The following is a 28000-nucleotide window of genomic DNA, read 5'->3' on the forward strand; positions in this document are numbered from 1 at the left end:
ACAGCATAAATGAAATTATTATTATCATTAAGACTATTATTACTATCATTATTTCACTTTATGTCCCATTTTTCTGCCCATAGGGGACTCCTTTCTGAAAAGTGGCAAGAATGGGGGCCAAGTGCAGCTCTTGAGGGAGTTTCCATAGCTTGAGAGCAGCACAAGAGAAGGCCCTCTGCTGTGGCCCAACAAACAGATCTTGGAAAGTGAAGGCATCTTCAAGAGAGTTTCTCCTGCATTTCTTAGCATCCAGACTTATCAAGATAGGTTTAGGGCTTTGAATGTTAAAACAAACATGTAAAACTGTTTCAGAGAGTAAGTGGCAATCAGTGCTGAACTTTTAGCACAAATGTAATACACACCCAATATCATGCACTGCTGCATTTTTCACTAATTGAAGCTTCCAGACACAAGAATTCAAGAATACAGTAGCTTCATGTACAGTAGAGTACATTGCTGTAATCAGTTTTGGATGTAGCCCAGACCTGTGTAAGTGTTATCAGACCCAACTAGATGTACCTTTCACCACTTGGAATGTTAAAAATAGCTAAGAAGCACTCCCAGCTACTGCAAACCAATTCTTTCAGGCAGAGTTTAACTATCCAGAATAGGGTGAACCCAATCCTGAACCAGGTTTCCTATTGCCCAACAGCACTTCTGACATGTTTGGATTTAATTTCAGCCTTTTTACCTTTGGCCGTTGTTGAAGTCAGGCAAATGTCAGAGAACTTAAAGGAGCTAGCTGTTATTATTATGTAAAATAGAGCAAATAAAAATAAAAAATAGTCTTGCTGAATTAGTCCATTTAGTCAAGCATGCTGTTTCTACTTCTGATTAGTGAGATTCTCTGGAAACTTAACAAGCAGATCATAATTTCTGTTCTCTGTCTCTAATACTCAGATATACTGTTTTAAACATAAGAGATTTAATGTAGTTAGCATATGTTGCAGGTATGGATTTGTTTTATCTTTTAAAACCATCTCAGCTAAAACTGTATTTAAGCACTAGCCTGGTAGCTATTTTTAAACAAAAAATACATGAAAATTAGTCCTAGAATTCCATGTAAGGGAATGAGCAGCCTAGTATGGTATATGAAAACCAAATAGGCTAATAGTGGAAGGATGGTTCCCTCTTCACCAATCACAGAAATGCAACTCTTTATCCTCTGTTAGCCCCCAGTGGGCTATTAAAATGTATGGGGGGAGGGAGTGGCTTCTTGGAAAGACTACTATGCACAGTTTTTCCTTAAAAAAATTATTTATTCAGTTTTCTCTTGATGGATAATTTTCCAAATCAGAATGGTTCTAGTCTACGTTCATTTTGTAACCACAAAATTTCATGGGATGAAGAACAGATATGCTAAGCATATACAGCTTCCAGTATTATCTATATCAGAATCAAGATCTCTGTCTCCCTTTCATACGCATATCTAATTTTGTTACTTAAATGAAAGCTGTTTTCTTTGCAGGAGAGCAAAGAATTATTTCTCATGATTCTTCTTGCTGGGGACAGAGTCAGATAAGAAGAGGAAACATTCCTCTAATAAACATTGTTACAGAGGTAAGGCTGGCAATATAACTAGGGATGTGATGAAGGAAAACATTTGCACCTTTAAGGATCTAATGATACTTTTTAAAATATTAAAAATGTATGTTTATATTTTGTTGAAGACAACGGATAGGGCCATTTTCTTCTACACATGTCATCTAAAACCTGGTAGAAAACTAACAGATGAAAATAAATTTAAAAGAATTAGCCTCACATCTCTCTGCAGTTATCAAAATAATTATAAAATTGTGATGGCAGTAATTTGGCTTTAATTAGAAATATAGATACCGCCAAGAGATTACCTAGGCAACAGAAGAAAATTGCAGTTGCAATGCATTGAAGAATTAAAGAGGGGAAACAGTGTTCCGGATAACAGAAATTAAACTGTTCGGAAGAACATAGAAAATTTGTGGAAGACATTAAAAAAATAACAAGAAATAATACCATCAAGAGAAAAATGTATATAATGCCTAGTATCTAACCCAGAGCTTCCCAAACTTTCTCAGTTCACAACGCCCTTAGTGTCTCAGTAATTTTTCCACTTCTTCCTATGCCAAAAGAAATACCTAAGAGTTCTGTTTATTACAGTTAGGCCCAAACAATAACAACCACTAAGTATTTACACAACTTCGTAACCATTTGAAAAAATAAACATAAAAGAAAAAATATTTTCATTTCATTCTTAAATAACCATGCTTACTTACTAATAGGATGTGTTCACCTCTTGGCACTGTACAGTTTCTTAAACCTTGAATCAGATTGGCCACTACTACCCTCATTTCCTTTTCCACATTGATTTTTGCATGGCACTTGCTTTTTATGACAGCAACCGCCAAAAACCCAGCAAATGGGTATCATAAAAAGCCCAACAAATGGGCATCGCAAAAATGTAAAAAAAATCCCATGGCATCGCTGTGAGTTTGCTGCATTGCCCTGTTTGGGAACCACAGATATAACCTGAATCTATTCCCATTTAGTTTCAACCCATTGGTTCTAGTTTCGTTTCTGTCTGGGGCAAGAGAGGCCAAGTCCACTTCATCCTCTATATGATAACCCTTTTGATATCTGAATATTGCTATCCTGTCCCCCCTCATTCTCTTCTGCAGTCTAAATACGCCCAGCTCCATCAACCGTTCTCACAGGACTTGGATTTCAGTCTTCCCCCACCATATTGGCAGCCATCCTCTGAATTCATTGCAGTTTGATGATGTTCCAGTGGTGCCTGAGCTTGATACAGTACTCTAAGTGGGACCTGATCAAGACAGATTGTGGGATAATTATTTCTCATGATCTGAACTCTGTACTTCTCTTAATAGATCCCCAAAAGCATTTGCCTCTTTAGCAGCTGCATAACACTGTTGGCTTGTGTTCAGCTTGCGATCTACTAGAAATCCAGATCTTTTTCATATAGCTCCCTCAGCCTAAACTATTATCTCTCTCTTTTCTAAAATATTAGGTACTCTATGCTGTTTGTCATCTGTAAATTTGATAATCATCCCCTCAACACCTCCATCCAAGTCATAGTAAAAATGTTGAATAGCTTAAGGCCCAGAACAGAGTCTTGTATCACTCCACTTGATATTACTCTCCAATCTGATGTGGAGCAATTTATGAGAATTCTGAATGAGGTGATTGAGTCAATTATGAATTCATCTAACATTTTTATGATCATTTTATTAATGAGGGTATCACAAGAGACCATTGAATGTTTTGATGAGATCAAGGTATACTATGTCCACAGCATTCCCCCAATCTGTTAAACAAGTAGGCAGAACATAAAGTTAATCTGATACGATTTTTTTTTGTGTGATAAGCCCCTGACTCATTAATTATTTCATTCCTATCCAAGTACTCCCAAACATGCTGCCTGAGGATCTTGCCTAATATAGATACCAAGCTGATAGGACTGTAATTTCCCAGGTCCTCCTTCCCTTTTTTTGAAGATGGATATACCATTTGATCTCCTCCAGTCTTCTGGAACTGTGCCAATTCCCCAGAAATAAAAATTACAGTTAATAGTTCTTCAGTTACTTCTGGTCTTGGAGACCTGAATTAACTAAGTGTTCTTTTAATCTTTCCTTGTCTGTCCTGAGCAGCATCTCCCTCCTTCCTTCTAATAGTGACACAACAATGGTCAGCTAGGGCTTCACTTTCTTTCTGTGAGAAGATCTTCAAAACGTTCTGTACCTTCACTAAATTTGCAGGATTTCCCAAGCTTCCCAAACACTCTTCTTCAGGATTTCAAGCTACTGGATCTGGCCCACTGTACATCTGAATTCATCAAAATCTGCTCTTCTGGTCACTTCCTCATATATTTTGGTCATTTTCCCTTCCTTCAGCCAGTTCTTGCTATTGATAAAGATTAGGTCCATGATAGAAAACCCCTTTGCTCTCTGTTCCATGTCCTGACAAATGAAGTACTTAACAAGAGAGGAAGTTGTGAGCTCTCTGACTCTTGGCAAAGTTTAGATTTCCAGCTCATGTCAGGATTGTTTGTTTGTTTGTTCTTCAAATTTCATCACCACCCATCTCACTCAAAGAGTGAGTCTGAGCAGTTTAAAATCACCCATTGTTGCTATCACATGCCTCTTTGAAAGTTTAGACATCTGACCACAAGTCTCATCCATATCTTTTGCCTATCCAGGCAATCTATAATAATATTAGTTTTGTTATGAATTTCTGTGAATTTCCTTTATGCACAGTGCAATACCCCTCCTTTTCTGCTGAGTCTCTTCCTTTTGAATAAGACACAACCATCCAGGGCTGTGTTTCCATTATGTATGTCACTAAGTTTCAGTGGTGCCTATGACATACTTGTCATCTTGTGTTAGAGTTTCAGGTAGTATTTATCCCTACATGAATCACTAAAATGGGATAATTATTGGTGAATGTGAAATGTCTTGGCAACCTGTCCATCACATCCTGGGTACAGGCATCTGGAAGACAAGTCACCTTCCACATACTATATCGGACCTCTGCACTGCTACCTTGGTTTCTGTCAACAAAGCATCACCAACTGCCACAGCACTCTTTTTCCTTAAAGTGGTTGTTTGGTTTCTTTGACCCATTGGGTCCTGAATGACTGCCTCCTTATTCTGAGAAGCCAGGGTTGGCCCAGTTTACTCAGGTGGAAATGAATTGTCTTCTAGAGCAAAAATGTAATACCAGTTGCCAAACTCCATTAGCACTGAGTATCTCCCGATTCTCTAGCTTTTCTGGGTCAGATTTTTCAATTTGTCTTCCCTTTCTCTGGTATTCGCTTCTTTCTGTGCCTCTCCCGAGGAATTTTATCTATCCTGTCGAGGAACTTCTCACATTTCCAAGTGTGTTAAAACCATGCTCTAGTGTCACACACATAATTAACTGCAATCAGCAATGCAATCAGTAATTCAATGGACAATCAATAGAAGTCAGGAAACAGCAGTAATCATTCAGCAGTGTCCACCTCCTTGGCCCTCCCACTCTCTTTTTCCTCAAATGGCTTCTATAAATAACTAAATTAGCTTCTAGTCTCACTGATTAATACTGCATTACTTTTATTCACAAGAGCCACTTTGGTGTAATGGTTAAGGCACCAGGCTAGAAACCAGAAGAGGGTGAGTTCTAGTCGCGCCTGAGGCACAAAGCCAGCTGGGACAGTCACTTTCTCTCAGCCCTAGGAAGAGGGCAATGGCAAACCACTTTTGAAAAACCTGTCAAGAAAACTGCAAGGACTTGTCCAGGCAGTCTCCAAGAATCAGACATGACTGAACGGATTAAAAAAAAAACTTTTATTCATAGTGTATGATGTCTGCCTTTGAAAGTAGTCATGTGGATCAAAATATTGCTACTAGAGTAATATTTTGCATTGGACATCATGAGTCTATTATAGCAGCAGTCCATCATGTTCACCAGGTACCATTTCATTTCTGAGTCTAAATCAAAGTATTGCTTTTAATCTCTAAAAACCTTCATAGTCTGAGATCTTGCTTTTGAAGAGCCTTTTCCCCCTCATGTCTTAATCAGAAAGGCAAAAACAGCTGAACATTCTCTTGGGAGGTCAAGGGTGTCCACTGAGGAAGGGGTGTCAAAAAGGTCAAGATGGCAGGTGTGATTGTGCAGTTGAAGTCCTGCCCTTTTTTAATGTATGCAAAGTGCATGTAAAAAGGGGCAGGGCTTTACTCATATTACCCATCTTGCCTTTTTTTTTTAACCTCCCCGTTTCTGTGGAGGGTATTTAGTTGTGGAATTCCCTGTCTCAAAAAGCCTGCCTGGTACCTGTTTAATGTATTTCTGGCCTTAGACAAAATCTTCTTAATTGTCTTAGGCTATCTATCTATCTATCTATCTATCTATCTATCTATCTATCTATCTATCGGTTTCTTGCTACTCCAAACCTGTGTTTTATTCCTTTGTCTTCTGATTTCTTCCTGTAAATATATTTTTCTGTTTCCTACTTAATATGATCGTTAATATTTGTAATACTGTTGTATTTTGCAATTTTCTTTTAATTCTTGCAAATCCAGGAATGTGAGGTATAAGATGTTGAACAAATTGCTGTATTGTGTAATTTATGCAATTCCCTAAAAGAGAATATAAGACTAAGCAACCAAGAGCCTTAGGACCAAATCCTTTGTAAGGACCATGACTGAAGTTTTTTAGCTGGGTCGGTTAGTTTAAGAACCTGAAGTTAGGACAGTGTGCAAATGAAGATACAGTTGGTTTTGATGTGCTATGCATTTATTTATTTTTACCTATTTTCTCTGTACTCCTCTAGACTTTTGTCCTTTTGAGCTTTCCCTGCCTTTGGAATCATCATCAAAGAATAGGAAAAAAATAATTTTGAGTCCACTGTCTGCTGACACTGCCATGGATTTGCTTAAAGCCATCAGCACACCTTTAGCCCCAGGCTCTAAATCAGCTAAAAGGACATTGGAAAAATCATCTCATTCTTCATTCAGTGCTCCTGGTTATTCAGAGGGTAAGAAGGAACATCACAAGAAGAAGCTGAGTGGAAGCAGTGATCCACCCTTGGATGATGGTACTTTCCACAAACCCAAAAAAATAAAAACCCCATATGTAAACACTGAAATGCTGACCTTACGTGAGCCTGACGGCTTAAAAATGAAGCTAATCCTCTCACCAAAAGAGAAGGGGGGAAGCATAACAGAAGATCCCTTTCCACATTCTGGAGCTACAAAAAAGGGCTCTAAGAAGTCTATTCGGGATGAACAAAGCTCGTTGCTCCCAAGCCATGATACACACAGCTTCTTGAAATCATCCCATAAGAAGCACAAGCCACCTCCAGACCCTCACCCCATTCCTACTGCTGAGGGCTTTAGCCCAGACACATCCCTCTTCCCGGAAGGCCAAAGCAGTGACTTTGAGCTTTCAAGCCTGGAACCACAAATGGAGTCTGGATCTTCATCCGGAGGTGAGTTGGAAGCTGGAGAACTAGTAATTGATGATTCATATCGGGAGATAAAAAAGAAAAAGAAATCAAAGAAGAGTAAAAAGAAGAAGGACAAAGAGAAACACAAGGAGAAAAAACATTCTAAAATGAAGAAGAGTGCTGGACTCTCTTTATCACCAGCAGCAGCAGAAATAACACAACTGCCTGTTTCTCCAACCAGCATCCAGTTTGCTATACCTGCCCCTCCTCCTCCTCCCCCACTGCCGCCACCACCTGTTTTCTATGCAGATGGCCAGAATGAGAAAAAGAAGAAGAAAGAAGAAAAAGAGAAGATTGAGAAAATAGAAAAAGAAAAGGTAAACATCAATTGCACAGCAAGTGAGTAGTATAAGTTATGGTTGGTTCTTGTAATAGCATTTTCAAAATGTTCTTCATAACTTGAGCCATAATCTGCTTTTTATTCCAGAAGTTTTTGTGTTTAAAAATGTTTTAGAGGTTGTATTTTTTAATTATCATCATGAACTGCAGGCAATGAGAAATACTGCATCTTTGTAAGGTGCCCATATTTCTCAGCTATAGAACTATGGTTTGTAAAAAAATAACATACACTTGATAACAAAAGGATCAGCCCAGTTACTAATGTGTAAAGAAGTGCACCGTGAGATGGTTTTTCAGATGTTTTTGTAGGCGTAGGAAAGATATTGATGCTAGTACATACTGTAAAATATTATCTCTCTCCCCCTTTTTCTAATTAGCCAAAGAAGAAAAATATGTCTGCCTACCAAGTATTCTGTAAGGAGTATCGTGTGAACATTGTGGCTGAGCATCCAGGAATAGGTAAAATAACAGCCCTGTAAGGGTTGAGTTTTTGTTGTTTGTTTATTCCAATCACTATTTTATTTCCTCTAAATTATTTGCATAAAGATAAAATACTCATTTGAGCAGTAAGTTAGGAGATTATACAGACATACACACATTTTAAAAATCTGCACTTTCAGGAAGAGTTATTTCCTCATAAGCGTCACCATGAGAAAGTGCATTTCTTATTGATGCCATCTGCTATTCCATTTTCCACTCACGAGAATTATTGCAGCAGCTGACAACAAAATTTGAATCTATATTAAGAAAACAAATTGCATATCGAAGAAGAAACATTTCATATTCAAACTTAAAAAGACTTTTTAGCTGGTTGCCAAGAAGTACAAAACTTGGCATTATGTGAACCATCCTGGTGGGAAGATTCCAAATTCAAGATGTCACCACTGATAAGTCTAAATTTCCAATTAGTCTCTTCCTCACTATTAACAGCATTAGAACCCAGAGAAGAATGTTTCACACTTACTGTAAAAATTTGTCTGGTTCATATGTGACAGAAGGCAATCTTTAAGTTCAAACTATAAAGGACTAATTTTAACAAATGGAAAGATATTTCCCAGTTCTACTCTAGTGCCTGTGGTTTAAAACAATTGCAGTTTCTGATCAAGGCAGGCCCACTAAAACATACTGCAATAATTTATATTTTAGTATATTTCAAAACAAACCCATAAAATAGGGCAAACAGTGTTTTAATTCTGAAGACAATGTGGCCAATCCTAATTCAGATTCTGAGTTTCCCTTTCTAATCTGGTCAGAGTCCTTTTGAGCTAAGCATGTTGTCGGGCAGTATAGCTTGGTGCAAATGCTGAAACCATCTGCAATATTTTTACAGTGTAGAGAAACATTTGCATAAATAAGAAGTAAAGAAAAGTAGTTACTGAATTCTTATATAAGTCAACTGAATTGAATTAAATTCAGTTCAACTCAGAACTCAGTATCATTCTCAGGTAAGTACATATACTGTAGGATTGCTGCCTATCATTGTAAAATTATTATTTCGGCAGATGCTTTTTAAATTCTTGGTTAAAATAGGTAGCTTGGTAAAAGTATAGATTGGTTTCCTCTTGGCTCAGTTAAATGTTGATGACTGTATTACATCCTAAATAAAAAACAGCTGCTATCCTAGCTATAATCAAATCTGTTAGCGATTAAATTTGCAATACCAGAAGATAAACAGGCAAGCATACTAATTTCTGTTGAGTAGGTAAATGAATAGTGCATTAACACCTACCAATAAGATTCATTTGTTTTACTGAGCCCCTTCCTAAATGTGGACTGGTATTGGCTAATATAAATCAGGGTCATTAAATATCCATATTTTACTTTGTTCTTTTAAAAACCAGGTTGTACCAGTTCCTTTTGCTCAGAAATTTTTTAGAATTGCTTGCAGTATTAAGGTAGTAGTTGAAACAGCAGAAATATATCAAATTATTAATTCTGGAATTGTTTCACTTTCTACATTTAATATAAAATCTGACATGGTAGCTTTACATATATATAGTTATTGAAAAATATTTATCATTACATGTGTTATTAATGTGTCTTATAACAGATTGGGCTGTTAACTAAATGTTCATGAATCAGATTCCTCATTAAAACTAGAAAATACCTGTTTTTATTCTGAACTGTTCACCTTCTCTGATTTCCTGCTAGATTTTGGTGAGCTGAGCAAAAAGCTAGCAGAGGTTTGGAAACAGCTTCCAGAGAAAGATAAGCTGGTAAATATTTGAGAAGACATTTTTTTAAAAAAATTGAGTTGGCTTGTGCCTGGGATGTTGCCACCATGGTGCTTGCATTAATATACTCCCCAGAGTAGTTTATGTATAGCAGTCCCCTCCACATGTTAATAATTATGAAATACTTGGGATCTAAGTACTCTTAACTATGTGGGCTGCATATTTTACTAATCAGTTGCCTAAATAATGCAATTTTTCTCATCAGTTTTGCTTTCCTTGTTCTTTGCAGGTTTGGAAGCAGAAGGCTCAGTATTTGCAACATAAGCAGAATAAAGCAGAGGCTACGACAGTGAAGAGAAAAGCAACTTCATCAGAGGGTGCCCCAAAATTTAAAGGTAACTTCCACACTCCATTATATTCATATGTTTTTCTCCCAAGATAATTTTATGTCTTATTGTAATGTCAACTAAATATACTGGGATATTTGTCTTTCATCAAAATGTTCCAAGATTCCAGACTTGAATTTCATCATTAACAGCTGATGGGAAATTGGCAAAGATTGGGGGTTTGGTTTACTCCCAGACCTCAGAATTCAAATATGAAGGTCTGAGTAGTATCAGGAAAGCCAAGATTGACAAGCTTTTTTTATTAATCAGAATACCTAGAATAAGTCTACAATGAAAACAATGAAATATCAAAACACCTTAGTCATCAGAAAAGTGAGTTTGTTTGGTTTTATGATGTTAATTGTGTATTAAACTGACTTGATCTTCAGATAGTTATCAGCTACCTTTTTGAAATAAATAGATGGAAAGGTATGAGAGACTGTGGGAAAGCAGGGGCCAAGGAGCTGGATTTTCTGAGAAGAGGCAGGACAGTCCAGATGGGAGAGATGTGGGAAGAGCATATTTCAGAGAGACTCCACTTAAATTAACTCACTGTAAACAAAGTTGAGAATTTATTCTTACTGTTTTCAAGATTGTTTTTTTAACCCAGACTAGCATTAAAAATACTTTCTTGAACTCTGTGTTATGCTTGCTTTTATCAGCTAGGTAAGGCTTGACCAAAGGACAAAAGACTCTTATCCAGCCAAAACCTTTAACTCTATGTATTGCACTATCAATACAAAATATTTGCAATGTGGAGTAGGCACAAATATGAAGAGAGGGGAACTTTGATGAAGTAGTGATGGCAGAACTGTCTTTCCCAATCTGATACTTTCCATATACGTTCCACTTCAAGCCCCACAACCAGCTGGAGATTGTGAGAATTCAAATCCAACATAACTGAAGGTTAACAGTTCAGGGAATGCTTCTTTGGGCAATGACTATGCAAGCATGAGTTACTTTTTCAATTGTGAGGGAAAATAATAATAATAATAAATTAAACTTCTACGCTGCTCTTAGCATAGCATAGGGCAGCTTTTCTGGCCCTTCTTTTTCCAAAGGACTTCATTAGAGAAATGTTCACATATATGAGGATGTTTCCCTATCTTAACTTTTTTGTATATTGTATAAGCTGTACAATTTTAAACTGTTTTATTGTCTGTTTTCAGCTTCTCTAACAAGTGTGCCTTCACCCCATAAAAAGTCGCCAACTAGCCCTGTGGTATTACCCTCTTCACCGGTGAAGGTTCCTGAGACAGATCCCATAGATGTAGCTGCACATCTGCAATTACTGGGAGAATCTCTGAGTCTTATTGGCCACAGGCTGCAGGAGACTGAAGTAGGTACAAGAGCTGTCATACAGTTTCATTCATATTTAATATTTGTAGAAAATAAAAAAAATGACAGAGATATGCAAGATCCATTGCCAGGGCAATGGGGGGTTGAAACATATTTTAAGTCCACAACAGACAGATAATATTTGGAAGCGGTTCAGACAGAGACCTCCCTAATTCACTGAATTCACTAACTCCCTGAAGGAAGAAGAGAAACAACACAGTCAGACTTGCAAGATTCTGTTATTATAGCCAATCTCAATAAAAGTAATATTAGCCTTCCTGTGGAGTTGATTTCTTGGTCTGGTCTACCTAGTGGGGCTGACAATGTTGTTCTTCAGTCAGACTATGAGTGGACTAAGTCATATGTGGCCCCCAGCTCTAGTTTTTCATATCCCAAGATTACATTGCTAAAATTTGGCAGCAGATATCTATTTTTGGTAGCATGAGTTTTCACTTAAAAAAATAAAAAACCACTGAAATAAATCTAACTCACCTATCTTGCTATGCCTACAAAAGTTGGAGTTGAAAATTCCAGCCCTACCCTGTGTAGTAAGTGGTTAAGGTGAATGGGAGTTGCCATCCCACAAATCTGGAGGGTGCCAGGTTGTGGAAGGCTGTACTGTAATCTGCAAAATTCAGTATTATTGGAAAGGGCTGGATATACCACTACTTTTGCTTCCTGCGGCTCTAAGGATTCTTAACATTTATCAAGATTTTGCTATTGTAAATCATGACGTTTCTAACCTTCATGATTTCAGAGTTGCCACTGATTGTTTAAAAACTGAAATTACTTGAAAAGAATTAAAGAAGGGGATAAATTGCATTATTTAGCATGCAAAAATAACTCATCCAGAGACCTGAACTTATCTGGTGAAAGCAACTGGAAGGTGAATTAGAACAGAGAGAAGAAAATACTTTGTCATACAGCACCTAATTAACCTGTTGCATTCACTACCATAGGATATGACAATGGATACCAACAGAAATTAATGAAGGACACGTAACAAAAGCTTTTAGTCTTGGAGGTGTAAAGTTACCTCCAACCTCCAAATACCAAATTGCTGGGGAAAAACACTGAAGGTGGGGTATATCTCCATTCCCACTGAAAGCATCCCAGAAGCATCTGGTTGTCCAATGTAAGAAACAAAATGCCGGATTAAGATGGGACTTCTGATCCACCATGATATTCTTATATGTTTATGTCATTACACTTGAGTGGACTAGCCTGTAGAATAGACTTCTGAGAACCCACCTAAGGAGGAAGCAACTATGGAGGGTCTCAGTTTTAGATATATCAGCCTTCTGAAGCACAAGTATGCTTATTATGTTAACTGCATGCCCAACATAAGTATTTGGGTTGAGAATCTACTTGGCTTGCGTATTTTAATTATTTATGCAGTGCTACATTTTGTGTGCACTATTTTATATTTGTGTGGCAGAGAATGTAGCATTTCTTGCTATCAGTATGCTTTCAGAGGAACTCATGCTCACTCATTTCTCTTATGTGTGATTCATCTGTAAAAGCTCCTTCACAGAGCAGAATAAGGCTACTGAACTTGAGAGAATACATGCTGGACTTTGATACTGAGAATATTAGATTCACAACTTTTCTCATTCCTCTTTGGCTTCCCAGGGAATGGTAGCTGTATCAGGAAGTTTATCAGTACTCCTGGATTCAATTATCTGTGCCCTAGGCCCTTTGACGTGCCTGACATCCCAGTTACCTGAGCTAAATGGCTGCCCCAAGCATGTTTTGGTAAGTTACATTTAACTGCCAAGCTATGTTACTATGTCCTAAAATTTGGTTGTGATAATAAGGCCAAGTTGTAATTGTCATAGCATACATCCATCCCTTCCTGAAATGTTGCCTTTTCAACACTATATCATGTGATGCAATACCCTATTTCCCTATAGTTCATATAGTGAAATTTTAGATAGGATGTTTGTATTGTCTTCCGAAAGATACATTGTGATGGTTGACAGATTTAAGCCTTTCTATACAATTATTATTTTGTCTGGTAGATATACAATTATGTATTTTGCATTCTATTCAGGATCACATTATATTCTGTTTGACTTTACAGCTAAAGGTTAATTGTTAAAGTGTAATATTTTATATGTAAGACAGTACAGTATACTGTATATATGCCATAGTGGAATCTTAGCAAAAGAATAATTAATATCTTCTTCCCAGTGCATATACTACATTGAAAATATCTGTTGGCTTTAAAAAGCCTATTTCTTTGACAGCGAATAAAACTATGATGCATTGTTCCAGTGTAGAAAACGTGTTTACAATTTATTTTCAAATGCAAATTCAAACAAATATATTTCCTTTTAAAGTCCACTAGAATTAGGCAGCTAATAAATTTAAATTTGTAATAATAATAATAAAGAAAAGCTTGATGTTTTCTGATTCATTTTCTTTTAACAAGTTCTTTTGAGATTGTGTCTCATACTTACTATCCTAGAATCTATTTTTAGATTTATTTTTTTTAATGTTAGCAATAATACAAATCTTTATCTAAAGAAAAGTTGTCCTCTTACATTTTATGGATAGATAGAATGCCATGATTTTTGGATGGGCTATCCAAGGTTACTTAGATAGTTTTGAGCCTGAGTAGAGGTTTGGATCTTTGTCTCCCCAGTATTCACCTGGCATTCTAGCTACATTAGCTTTGAAACACATTCTTGTGCAGAAAGACCTTTTGTCCTCTGAAGTATTTTTAAAAGATAAAGAGATTGTGCCTCATGCAATCTACTGTTTATACATAAATGGTTGTATTTGAGATACTGTTTAAAATATTTAAGCTCTGATTCCCCAGGAGGCTCAAAGCAGCTTAAAAATTAAAGCATTCTAAACAACAGCAGCTAATATTTACACATATATAAAAAGTGATATAGTGGCAATGTAAGCTAAAAATCAGCACACTGAAAATTGATAACAATCTAAGCAAGAAAATGTGACTACAGGTAGTCCTCACTTTACATCCATTTGTTCAGTGATCGTTCAGAGTTATGACGGTGCTAAACAAAGGTTCCTTGAAGTTCCAGCCATTGCAGCACTCCCATGGTAGTGTGAACAAAATTTGGGTCCACTTGGGCTCACCTGCATTTACAACTGCCTTTTGGCCTACCTGCTACCCCTGCTGTCTGGCCCTATCCACCATGCCCACCATGCCATGCACCACTACTGCACCAGCCAGGGCCTTCTTTCATGCCACCTTGTTTCACACCCCTTTAGCCGGGGCTTCTCTCATGTGCCACCCAGGGTTTCTGTGCTGTGCCCAAGGACTTAATTCACACCCTGCCCAGGGCCCCCATTCGCATCAGGGTCCTTTTTTTGTGCCAACATAGCCAGGACCTCCTTCCATGTGCCGAGCTTCTTTCACAAAAGAAGGCCCTGGGTGTGGCATGAACAGAGGCCCTAGGCAGGGTGTGAGAGAAGGCCCCAGCCAGTACAGTAGTGGCGGGCGGTGCAGCAGGAGCAACAGTGGCAATGACAGGGCTGGGCAGCTGGTAGCAGCAGGTAGGTGGGCAAGCCAGAAGGGCAGAGATGGTGGGGGTATAGGCAGGTGTGGGGATTTCAAGAGGAGGCAAAGGAGGTAGTCCCTTAACTTACTGAGGCTCAGGGCTGGGAGGGACCAAGCTGGATCAGGGTTGTCCTTGCCTAACGACTGGTGGGATTCAGTTAACAAAGGCAACAGGGACTGCCAGGATTGCCCTAAGTAAGTGATGCAGTCATATGACATCGCGCTTTATGACTGCATTGCTTAGCAATGGAAATTCCGGTTCCAGTTACCATCGTTAACTGAGGACTACCTGTAGAAGGTAGTATATTCCTTGGGAGGTTTCATAAACAGAGTGTTCTTTCTCTTATGTTTACACTTCTACGTCTTACCACATCCTAAAAAGTAGTAATACATTTATTGTAAATTGGGGAAGAGAGACTTAAAGCCAGAACATTCATTTAATCTTGCTAAATCAGGATGTATTGTGGAGCATCAATCCATAATTCCAATAGCCAAAGTGAGTTTTTCATCCTGGCTTGGAAAGGGCAAGGAGCACCCCCTTTTTTCCTGATTGATAATTGAGATAGCAGCTCTCTTCTAATTGCACAGGGCTTTGGAGAGTGTATCACAGTTAATAAACGCCAACTTCCTCTCCCTTTCCAAGCTAAAAAGGAGGGCTGTTTTTTGCCATTTTCAAGGTTACGAGTGAATTACTTACTTCTGGCTCTGAAGGGGGAGCTGAAGAGTTCCATGTCGACAGTCCAAATGCCTCAGCTGATCCCTTTAATTCCAAAGGTAGAGAGGAGATGGTCTCCATGCTTGAAAGTGCAGCAAAAAAATGGGGATAAAATGTTCAGTGGCATTTGTTTCCTTAATTCACTTACTTCCGATGTAAGTCTCAATGAATTTAATAGGACTTAGATGCAATCTTATACCTGATTACCTGAGAAGGAGCAAATAAAACTCCTAACATGTGCTTCTTTATTAACTTTATAACAATTATATAATCCAGGTCAGAGGAAAGTATTTCCCAAGAGATGCAGCCTTTTATATCTGTTCAGAGCAGGGATGGGCAATAAGTTTGTGATCATAAGCCACAATATGATAGAGACACCATGACATGATCAATTGTGGCCAGGACTGAAATTTTCATACATTTTTCTGTGTGCATATGTGAGGGGAGAGTGTTAAGACAAAATGCATATTATGTGAAGTGGTAAATTGTCACACCTATTTCAGCCACTGTTTTTTTTTTAAACAAACAGGAAAAATCATATTGAGCCAAAAATTGAAAAATTGTTGTCAGTTTGGGCAATGCAGAAATGGGGCTAAGAAATCATGAGTTGCCCGTCTGTTCCAGAGAAAGGTCACAGTTGTGAAAATACTGACTACCCGTGTATATTTTAAGTGGTGGGTTTTTCCTCAAGTATTCTGTTCAAGCAAAAAGCATTTCACTTGTAACATACATATTGGATTACAGTAATGTAATGTTTCTGTCTTTTCAGTCAAACACATTAGATAATATTGCCTACATAATGCCTGGACTCTGACAGAAAAGGGAGCATGGAAAGTAATCTACCGTGCAACTGGTGTGTGTACATATATATTGCATTCTTCAAGTCTCAACCTACAGAATTTTAAAGTTTTTTGTCAATAACTGTTTAACTTGATTTTATGAAAAGTCCTGAACTTAATTTGCAAGAATTGGAGGATGTTTTCTTAAGTCTGTGTGTTTCTATATAACTAGAATTTATTAATCTTTTGATATATCAGCCTTAATAGGAAAGAAAAAAAGTTGAATTATTTTAATTAGAAAGCAAGTTTGGTGCAAACAAGTGCCATGGACCCAGTACCACTAATATTTTAGATATAAAATAATACTTCTCTAAGTGGAGACAGTTGAATGGAGGAGAAATTATTTGCATGTTGTTAAAAGTAATCTGGGAAAATGTTTTTTGTCTTATCCCTAAAGAACTGTTATGACATTAGGACTTATTAAATGTTCCATTCGTTGGTTGGCAGGACTACATACAAATTTGGGAGTGAATGAATCAACTCATTAAAATGGCTACTTCTTTGATGTGACTGCTTAAAGCAGCTGTATTTTTCCCAAGACACAGTTGCTTTAATAAGTAGCAGAGAAGTGCTAATTCATGTTCATTCAGGTTCTGAAGCAATTCTTCCAAAATTTTCAGAACATGTACAGCACTAATAATTACTGTATAGAAATGCAGTATTTCACACAATGCCCAAATTATGAGAGAAAAGGAAGAAGATCCCTAGTCCACAATTCCCAGCTCCAGGTTCTTCACATTTACAAAACAGTGGCTAAAAATACTGTCATAGAAGGCAAGAGGGTCCCCCCAATAATTCAAATTAGTTTAGCATTCTTACTACCAGCAGTAAACTGACTTCTTTCTCTTGTGGTGCTAATATTCATGTAGAGGCAGTTAGAACAGTGATATTTAAGGACTTACTAATAAGAGGGAGAGAAATCCAATATCCCAGCACAGGCTTTAGTGCTCTGAATCTTTTCTTCTCTACGAAAGCACTTTGTACTCCATAGGATTAAATATGGCATTCTTAACATGGGTATTTACATTTTCCTGTACAGAATGTATTTTTGTATATAGCTGTAATTAAAACACAAAAAATTCTTTGCATTAATATTGTTCAGAAAACATGTATTGATTTTATCATATGTACACCCTTGTCAGAATTGAACATCATGTTTTAACAGGTATTGATTCAAAAGATTTTGAATTTTTTTAAAGAAGTATTCAAATGGAAATAGCAATAGTGGGATTGAGGAAATGGATGAAACAAATCTTAAAATGCATATTGTATGCCATGTACCCTTATCATATAGGATTTAAAAATCTTAAAACAATAGAAAGCAGGATAATTTTGAGTCCAAGACTAAATATATTGTTTTCCTAGGCTCTTAGAGTGGATATTTTTTCATATTGGTAGGGTATTAAATTGACTGGTTTTCCATAATTTCCCTTTATACTTCCTCTAAATAATGAAGCATCCCCTCCCCCATTCCTATCCCCTAGTTAAACCTGAAGGCTAAAGTACTATATTGTAACTAAATTCATGTGCTGGGGCTAATGACTTGGGTTTTTCAAAACTTACTCAGATCTGACATTATTTGAACAGTGCTACAAGCAGTATAAGAGCCAGTTTGGTGTAGTGGTTAAGGCATCAGGCTAGAAACTGGGAGTCTGAGTTCTAGTCTCGCCTTAGGCATGAAGCTGGCTGGGTGACCTTGGGCCAGTCACTCTCTCAGCCCAAGGAAGCAAGCACTAGCAAACTACTTCTAAAAATCTTGCCAGGAAAACTGCAGGGACTAGTACAGGCAGTCGCCAAGAGTAACTGACTTGAAGGTGCATGCACACACGCATAAGCAGTATATGAGCAATGAAGAAGATCCATCTTTGGATCTGGGCATTTAGCAGAATCACTTAGTTGCATTTAATGCTGTGTCCCTGCTTTTGGCAAACTCTTTTAAGGTTTCAGTCATTGAGCGGAGAAATAAATTAGGAGCCTGGTAGCACCTTTTCCAACTAAAAAAAAAATTAACAGGCATAATCAGATACTTCACATCTGATTAAATGAGCTACAGCTCACAAAAGCTTATGTTTTCAATAACATTTATTAGTGGTACTACCAGACACCTGACTTTTTGCCACTATAGACTAACACAGCTGCCCTCCTATGAGTGGAGAGAGGCAATTTTTGCTGATGTCTTCCTGTCCTGTGCTAGCCCACCAACAGATATATCCAAATCTGCTACAAAAGCTTGATAAAATCATTCAGAACAACACAGGTGAGCACTGGATCAAATAATCTTCTGTCAGTTAAAGGCTTTAATTCATAAGGAGACATAATATTTGGCTAAATTTTCAACATCTTGGATTAAACGCAAGATCTGCTTCACATTTGTCATTTGCATTATGGTAGACGATGTTTTTAAACACACAAATGTACTTGATGTACTTTTATTTAAAATTTGTACACATTTGTATAATATATATCTTGTCATGTTTGATATTGGAGGGCTTTGAATCTAAATTCTTTTGTTTTTTTATAAGTTTGTTCCTGCATTTAGCTTTCTTGCTGTTGTACATAAACTTTTTTATACCTGGAAATTTCATTTTGATTCATTTCGTATTTCTATTTCTTCCCAGTATTTCATGTACAGGTTTTTCAGTATCAGAAAATTATGTATGCCATCAGTCTGATATCCTTGTATGATGATCGTATCATACAAACCATATCCTTATACGATGACCACCTATGTGTGTGCCTCTATAGGATTCTGTACTCTATGCCATCTTTTTAATTTTCTCATTCTGCCTCAAGTTTATTGTAGTTTGAATTCATTCAGTGTGGTCTTCCAGGAACAATGGTTATAAACTCTTCAGCTGTAAATAAGTTAGTAGTTTTAATGTGAGATTTGTGGGTCAGTCTGTAGGCATTCGTAACAATCTAGGTCCTGAAGTGGCCCACACCAAGTTTTGAAAAGCATAGTATTTACTTAAAGTTTGGTAACTTGATCTGTAACAGATCAACATGTAGATACATTCTAACATTGCTTTTTACACAAACTTGAAGATTGTTTTAAAATGGAAAACTTTGTCCCCATATGCTTCAGCATATTGAGCAAATCGTTGCTATTAAAGTTCTTGGCAAGAAAGATGCTTTGTTTTTGAGGTGTTATTTCCTATTTCCACATTAAATAAAATCTACACAATAAAATACTGAAAAATTAGTACTATGCTCATGATGCAAAATGCCTTGAAATCATTAGTAATCCAATATAGTTGTACTGTTAGATTTTAAATTACTTTTTCAAATGTGCTTTGCACATCCATATACTGTACATATAAGTTCTCCTTTTCTGGTGAGGAATTCAAGCATCTCAGTACTTTCCTGTATTCCAATAGAGATTTAGAGTATGAGTACTAAGTATGCATTAATGGTTTGGAGGTTACAGCTGTACCTTTTAAAGCTGCAGTCCATTTAAATTTATCATCTTAGATCTCTCTGATTCAGGATGAGAATCCAAAAGTTTTCTCAATACACATGCTATACTGAGTCTAGGCAACAGCCTCTCTTTCCTGCCTTGACATTTGTAGCTCTGTACATCCAATTAAATACCTAGCGTCTGAGTTTGGAAGGGAAAAGCAGCAGGAAAAACAGTCTGACAACTTAGGCATCTATAATCACCTAAACGTTGCTACTGAAAAAGAACAGAAATAATAAAGGCAGGATAGGAAAAATAAATATGTATTTTATATATATATTATTATTTTTTCTATCCCGCCTTTATTATTTCTCTGTTCTTTATATGGCGCTTTCTTAAAGGCAGGTTTAGTTTAATAAGGCTTTGAGCGAGGACTCTGCTCTGTCCAAGCTGTTTTTTCCGGAGCAGGCCCTCCGCGGAAGCTACCAATACTACGATGACTGGGAGCGGCCTGGTTCCTATTTGCGACCCATTGTAGCATCAGCCAGTTGTCGCTGCCTGCTGTTATCAGGCAACAAACCCTTCTCTACAGCAAGAGCCTTGTTAAAAGACTACATTCCCGAGCGTGCTTACAAGGAAATGCCTCTCCCGAAGTCAGGGAAGCGTCAGACTTTCCTTATATCCCGCCGACCCACTTCCTCCATCTGCTTTCCATGCTAAACTCCGCTCGCGAAGGAGGCGCTTACATTACGGGGCGTGTCGCAAGGGCAGAGAATGGGACACACCCCCTGCATCCCAGGGCGGTCACGTGACCCACTTGCAGCCCTGTCAGCTGATCTCTGCTAAGCCGTGGCGGTCATCTAGGCGGTGATGGAGTTTCTTCTCGGCAATCCTTTCAGCTCTCCGGTCGGGCAGCGCATTGGTAAGCTTCAGCCCGTCTCTTGCGTTACGCTTCCTCCAACCCCTACGCCCCCCGAATTCGACTGTTTACGTGGCTGTACTTTTCCAGTCCGGATTTTACATCAAGTCGGTATCTACCGAGGGTAGGCGGAGCTTATAAACCAGGGAGGCGGGGTTTAGACTTTTCCGGCCGATGGGGATACGACAATCTTCTGACGGACATTTCGTGCTGATCAATGGGGTATGACTGACGAGGCGGGCTTTTGGGGTAGGCCTTGTAAGCCAATCCTGTCGCTGTGAGAGTAGTAGGGGGTCTCGAAGAAGGGATAAAGTTTGCTTATTTAAAGGGGACGCGCCCTCCGGTGAGAACGTCACGCCCACTAGAAGGCTGTTGGCTGCAGCCTCTCGTTCCGAGTGGGCTGCCTGCAAACAGTTGGGGGATAATTTAAAAGAAGGCCTTCGAAGCCTGTCCTTCAGTTGCTTATGAGGTTGAGGAAATAGCTTATGTCGCAAGAGCATGGGTTGGCAAGCTCTTTCAATGGGCGGAGGCCTATTTGCTTGCTTTCCTCTGGTCCTCCCAGTAACGAGAGACTGTCCAAATGAGGTAGACTACAAATTCCATCCATCCTAGGTGCATGGGACTTGCAGTCTGTCACATGGGAATGGCACCAGTTGGGAAAAAAGGAAAATATGGTTGGCTGATAGGAGCACTAAGCAAATAAATGTCCGGTCCTGGTGTCCTAAGGAGAGAAGAATATATTTCTAGAAGAGACAGCATTTAAGTCATTGACAGGAGCCTGAATTACATCTTGAAACATTCCTTTGGCCATACAAGCTGGGGCTTCTGGGAACTGTAGTTCTCAGTGTTTGTAGGGCCACACATTCTCTGTCACTGGCATAGGAATTCACGAAACTAAAATTTGTGAACCTATATGTGACGAACCTGACTCCATTACTGCACAGCTAGATTGCATGTCTCTCACGTAGCCTCAGAATGCTGTATATTCCCTTATAAGGGCATGACTTGTATTTCCCTATTCTCTTTGTACTCACTCCCCCGCCCTGATAGAACTACTGAATAAAAGGAGGTGGGGGCGTGGCACCAGGAGGCAGTACCAGCAACCTCCTGAGATGTGGCGTCTCTCACCACAAAAGAATCCTGTACCTACCGTTGTTTTTTCGACCTCACCCTTGCGAGGGAATCGTTGGCTCATTCCCCCCCAGGGAATCCCATAGACCGAAGGGCGAAGGACTGGTCGCGCGACGCGACAACTGGGGGCTCGTCCGGGATCCCTTCGGTCTCACAGTGTGATCTCTGTCTAGAGGTGCACTGCCTTCACTCTCGTTACTACGCACCTGGCAAAGGCTCTGCAATCGTAAGTAATGGGCTCCCCACTCTCCAAAGTTTCGTCAGTTCATAGGGACGAACTTTATGATTTAGTGAAGAAGGCTAACTCTTGTCAAAAGGCTAACGGTACGACCATCTTTCCCATTTCAAAAAATTCGGTGACTCAACTCCTACTGTACATGGAGAGACACTGCCCTGTCTATCCTTCAGAGGGGTCGCTCAAAGCATCCACTTGGGAAAGGATAGGAAAATATTTTCATGATACCCCACGAGCACCCGTGCCTATTCTGACTGCCTGGAAGGCTGTTATGGCGGCCATCAACACTCTTTTCCCTCCCCCGTCTTCCCCGGAAACTTGCCCTTCTCCTCCCGGCCCAAAAACCCCACCCCCTCTTGCCGCCCATCTCGATGCTGCCTCACCACCACCCCCTCCATACCCAGCCGTTCCTCCTCCCCCTTCAGCTCCAACCCCCGACTCCCCTCAACACCACCCCCTAGGAGGCGCCATCACTGAACTCCTCTCCTCCCCCCTCTCATTGGAAATGGAGAGTCCCTCTGCCTTTCCCATGACCATCGGCCTAGGGGCGGCGGGAGGAAATTTGTATAACAATATTGAACTTAAGGTTTTGAAACAAATCAAAGATGCTGTAACCACCTACGGCTTGCACTCTCCTTTTACTAGAGGAGTTTTAGACTCTTTAGTTACTGCTAACACTGTTATGTTATTGTATGATTGGAAAATGCTTTTTTCTATGCTTATGACCCCGGCGCAATACTGGGGGGAGGACAAAATTAAATAAAAAAGGTGGAAATGTGACGAACCTGACTCCATTACTGCACAGCTAGATTGCATGTCTCTCACGTAGCCTCAGAATGCTGTATATTCCCTTATAAGGGCATGACTTGTATTTCCCTATTCTCTTTGTACTCACTCCCCCGCCCTGATAGAACTACTGAATAAAAGGAGGTGGGGGCGTGGCACCAGGAGGCAGTACCAGCAACCTCCTGAGATGTGGCGTCTCTCACCACAAAAGAATCCTGTACCTACCGTTGTTTTTTCGACCTCACCCTTGCGAGGGAATCGTTGGCTCATTCCCCCCCAGGGAATCCCATAGACCGAAGGGCGAAGGACTGGTCGCGCGACGCGACACCTATAGTGCATCCTTTCCTCGTTGGTTGGAATGGTGGAAACTGGGTAGCAGAGCATAAGCACCTTTGCTTATGTTTCGCACAGAACTCTTGATAGTGTTGTTCCATGACACTGAAGAACATTTAAAAGGCAACTAAATCCAGTTGCCTTTTAAATGTTCTTTAGTCTAATGGGTTTTTTTCTTTTGATGGATATGGGCTGAAGTAAACAGTTTAAGGATCTTAGGACAGGTATCAGCAATGAACCCTGTCAGTACCCAAGAATGCCTATTGATAACCGTGGGTGAGAGGACAGAGGTATTGTTTCCTAAGTCCATCCTTCTGTATCTGCAGGGAGCATGCTGTGGGTAGTCTTTAAAGATTAAGGCATGAGAAGAAGTTTCACTTACTGATCTTGGTGCTTTTATGTCAGATTTCATGGAAAGAGGAAAGATTGTCAGAGACAGTGGAAGTGTCCCTTTATTATATAGCCATACAGGCATATAGCTTTATAAGTAAAAAGCATACCACACAAGAGTCATCTTATTATTCTACAGGTATATTTTTTCCTTGTGGCATCATGATCTGGCCTGTTTTGTTCACAAAAAATCCTGTGTGACTTACTAAAATATATTTCTGATTTAAATCTGAAGTTAAACTCTACTAATAAGAACTTTCAAACATTGCCTGAATTCACAGGGACATATATACTGTTCATAATGCTGGGTGAAATCCAGACTTAGTCCTACTGAGATTAGATCCATTCAAATCAGCTGAATCTGAATAAGGTATAAATATGTTCCACTGATTTCTGTGACCCTGCTTCATTAGGACTCAACCTAGTTTTCACCCCAATATAATTGTGTGGCTAAAATGTGATTTAAAATCCATATTTTGAAATTTGCTTAGACAGTAATAGGTGTTAATAGCATTAACTGTCTTCACTGGTAAATCCCCTTTCTTGCCTTTGGTGGACAAAAAATAGATTGTTGTTTCAGATGATATCAGAGTCCTTGGAATCCAAAATAACCTAAATAGCCTGTAAATCAACACCTTAGTGATGTGTGATAAATTGCCAGTTTCCACACCCTGGCAGCAGGCTAATATACATCTTACTTAGTTTGCCTATAAGAACTCAGGCAATACTTACACATGTTACCAGCTTGGAATGCCAAATTTGCTGTCGCATTTAGTTTTGTAGTCTTTTATAAGTTCCAACTGGAATTGTTTGTTGTTGTCAGGTGAGATTTAGGCTGCTTTGTTTGTTGTCTGTGTCATTGTTCCATAAAGAAGTTATGGGGGATGAGTTAGGCTTCAGGAGGTGTGGATGGTTCTAGTTACAGCTTCCGAAGCTGAGTCTAGCATCTAGATCTTTCATAACGCTATTGAGGGCCTTGTGTTTTAGAAAAGCTTCATCAAAGGAGTAAAATTCAGGATGTCTTTGTTTTTCCCACTTCAGATACAAAAACGTATGAAATGTTATAGCTCAAAATCCATTCCATGGATATATGAGAGAAAAAAAGTGTTTATTTGAGAGGCTGGAGCTGTTTTATGAGGTCTCAGTCTAAAGAGGTGTTCAACAGAATACAGCCATACATGAGGACTATAGAATGAGCTAGAATCAGGCCAGTAGTTTTCATTTGCAGCATAATGCACAATCATAGGGAAATGGAAGAAATGTCCTATGGACAATCTGCCTGGCTATCTCATATTCTGTGTTTTTCAGATTTGGAGAGAAAATAACTACTTTCCAAATGTATCCAATGTGATCTCAGCAACTATTGACCCTTTTGTCTTTAATCTAGTTAGTAATGGGGAGGGGATACTTGAGAAAATCCACTGTGGGGGTTTCGGGATGGGAGGAGTTGTTCCTAAAAGCAATAGTGGCAATTCTCCTTTTTGCAAAGGACAGTAATGTATTAACAGTAGGAATGATAACTTTCAAATGTGATAAGATGTGTTCTGCCTAGAACTGAAAGTGAGGCATGTTGTCTAATTTTTATGTTTTATATTTTCCATCAAAATTGGATATAACAAAAGAGCCTTCAGCAAGTGGCAGTACCTAGCTGACCATAGCTGATCTCATGAGGTCAGATCTAATTAGTAGTTGGACAGGAGATCAGCAGGAAATTCCAGGGCTGTAAACTAGACAGGAAAATTTTAAAAATAAAATAAAAAAGACAAGTTTGGCGATGAATATGAATATGTCCTCACAGTCACCTAGAGTTAAGCATGACTTGTAGGAGACTATCTTTTATTTAAAAACAACACATTTTAGGCTTTGCTCAAGTATTTTAATATCCATTATAATAACTTAAATTAACCTAGTGGGCTTTGTGTTAGTTTATTCCCAGAGATTATGGGGGTGGACCTCATATTCCCAGGCTTGATTAATTACTTCTGTCCCATTTTGTATTTCCTGGAACTGAATACCTTCTGGCATTGAAGGCATTTATGGATTCCTATTACATAAGAAGGTCAGCCTAGATTTTTTATCTATACAAATAGCTCAATTTGCCCTATTAATTTATTTCCAGTTTTGTGTGTATTAACAATGATAAGCATAACACTGAAAATTGGTATTTATTGTACATTAAATCTACTGACATAATAGATTTTAATACACAATGAGTACCAATTTTCAGTATTATGCTTATGGAAGTCTTGTAAGAATCAGCCAATATTACTGTTACAATAAAACAAGTGGCAACAGAAAATAAAATATATTGTCTTGGCAAGGATTCTTGGTGAGTTTGTGACTGAAATACATTTAAAACAAGAAACTTTCTGGCCATACATTAAGCTGTATTTTAGAACATCTAAAATTTTGTTTGTGTATATGAAGTGTAGTGTATGTTCTTTCTGACCATAAAACACATAATCAAAGAAAGTGGAATGAAAGAAGAGTATATGCCATTTGTTGCATACCTTTCTATAAAGTAAATATTTTGAGACCTTGTCAGATATATCGGAATAGAGATTAGACGAGGCAGAAAAAAAAATCAACTGGGGGAGAGTAACAGAATGACTACCTTTATGTATTACGGAGTGTAATTTTGAGTGGGTACTTTTTCCCAAAAAAGAATACCCAAGTTCTACAGTTTGAAATGACACAGTCAACTCTGTTACATAACTTGGCTGAATATGTACGTAGATCTGGCCCTTATTCCTCATGTTGATTGACTTAAAATTTTATAGCCCATCATCTATAAATAAAATAGTTGCATAATGGCATCATCCCTCAAGTATTTTAAACAGCAAAGAATCTTGAACATTATTGTTAAAGCCTTATAGTCTGACTAGTAACATATGGAGAGCCAACTCTTTAGATGAGGAGTTATGTAAACTCTGAAGAGTGTTATATAACAGCTTTATTGTCACTCCTTGCACTAACTGCAATTTTCTTGTTGAGTTTCAAGGACAGACTCACATATAACACAATACTGTAATCTATACTGGAGATTAGCAGGAAATAGACTATTAGAAGCAGGCCATTCCAGTCCAGAAAGGGTTGCAACCAGGCATACTTGGTCAACGATAGGCCTAGTCACCAATGCCACACCAGTGCCACATGGGGCATGAGTGTAGAGAGTAAAGAAGATGACCTTGATGGACAGAGGGAAGCTCCATTACCAAGGCAACAAGGAGATAAACATTACTTAAGCCCAGATGAGGGGGGAGGGTTATGAAAACATCTCAGACAGATGCCCCCTAGTTCACATTAATGGAATAAAGGGAGGAGGAGAAGCACATTCAGATTTACAAGATTCTGTCTTGATGCCAGTCTTAAGATACTGGTCTTAATAAAAGTAGCTTTAGACATACAGTACCTGGTATCTGTTTCTTGGTCTGGACTACTTTGTAGGGCTGACAACGAGCAACAGGAGTACAGGAAGGCTTTCTTCAAAGAAAGTACAATTCCATCTAGAGCAGTCTTTCTCAGCCTTTTTTACCCTGCAGGATTTGCAGATCTCAGAGAATTCCCGCATAAAAAATATCATACCTACAGCTAGCATTGTGTGGTGGACAGTTTAAAAAAACTGTATTTTTCACTCTCTTTTTTTTCAATCACAAGCTCTCATGGAAACCCTAGCAACCACTCACTGAACCCTAGGGTTCCATGGAATCCCAGTTGAGAAAAGCTGATCTAGAATCAGAGATCTACTCATTTCCTGAACCATGAACTTTCAGAGTGCCTTTGTCTTGTTGGGATTCAATTTCAGCTTATTGACCCTTATGCAGCCCACTATGTGTCTAGGTACTGGTCCAACTACTATATCTATTGTGAAATCAGGTAGTACCTAAATCTGATAAATTAAACCTTCTGGGGGATGGCGGAGGAATAGAGTTGCTTGGTAACAACATATTTGTGACATCCAATCCCAACACCCTACTAACTTCTTCCAGTGGCTTCTTATAAATGTTAATTACTACCTTGTGAAGATCAGTTAAAAAGTAGACTTCAGAGCCTTTTCAAGACTTCAAGAGACCTAGGACCAGAGTGTTCATTTAGTGACTTACCTAGACAGATGCATGGGGGTTATTTTGCATCAGCTGCATTGATGTTGATGTATTTTTTTCTCACTGAAGTCAGTGACTCAGTAAAGGAGCAGGTGAGAGAAAGATCTCCCATATTGAACTCACTCTTATAATATCTACTTTATTTTAACATACTGGTTTTACACACTTGAGTTAACAGTATTTATCATTTTAAAAATTGAACCACACCTTGAAAATCCCAAAAAGCTCTGGCACCCTGTAAATGTTTCAGTTTGTTAGATTACTGGTGCTTGACCATTACTATCACTTTATTGCAGAAATTCACCCAGGAAAAATAGGTGGTACTTCTAACCTGTTCTTCAGAGTGAAATTTCTATTTCTTTCATTTATCCTGTTGGTTGCTTGTAAGTATTACTGTAGCAGTA

At 38.6% G+C, this 28000-nt stretch overlaps 2 protein-coding genes across 3 annotated transcripts in view; both read left to right on the top strand.

The window, feature by feature from the left end:
* The first annotated feature begins 1460 nt into the window (after positions 1-1460).
* Positions 1461-19429, top strand: HMGXB4 (HMG-box containing 4). The gene is made up of 8 exons (XM_063309108.1): positions 1461-1560; positions 6305-7296; positions 7696-7777; positions 9470-9534; positions 9782-9887; positions 11048-11217; positions 12849-12971; positions 16233-19429. Exons 2-8 carry the CDS (start codon positions 6397-6399, stop codon positions 16275-16277), a joined length of 1491 nt encoding a protein of 496 aa, XP_063165178.1. The 5' UTR covers positions 1461-1560; positions 6305-6396; the 3' UTR covers positions 16278-19429.
* Positions 19430-20486: 1057 nt separating this feature from the next.
* The window catches only part of TOM1 (target of myb1 membrane trafficking protein), a 30458-nt gene continuing 22944 nt past the window's right edge, over positions 20487-28000 (top strand). For both annotated transcript variants that reach the window (XM_063309178.1, XM_063309179.1), the window contains exon 1: positions 20487-20621. In XM_063309178.1, coding sequence (XP_063165248.1) covers positions 20570-20621 — 52 coding nt within the window. In that variant the 5' untranslated portion in view covers positions 20487-20569. The remainder of the gene's footprint in view (positions 20622-28000) is intronic.

Source organism: Candoia aspera, chromosome 7 (genome assembly GCF_035149785.1).
Source record: "Candoia aspera isolate rCanAsp1 chromosome 7, rCanAsp1.hap2, whole genome shotgun sequence".
Lineage (NCBI taxonomy): Eukaryota > Metazoa > Chordata > Lepidosauria > Squamata > Boidae > Candoia > Candoia aspera.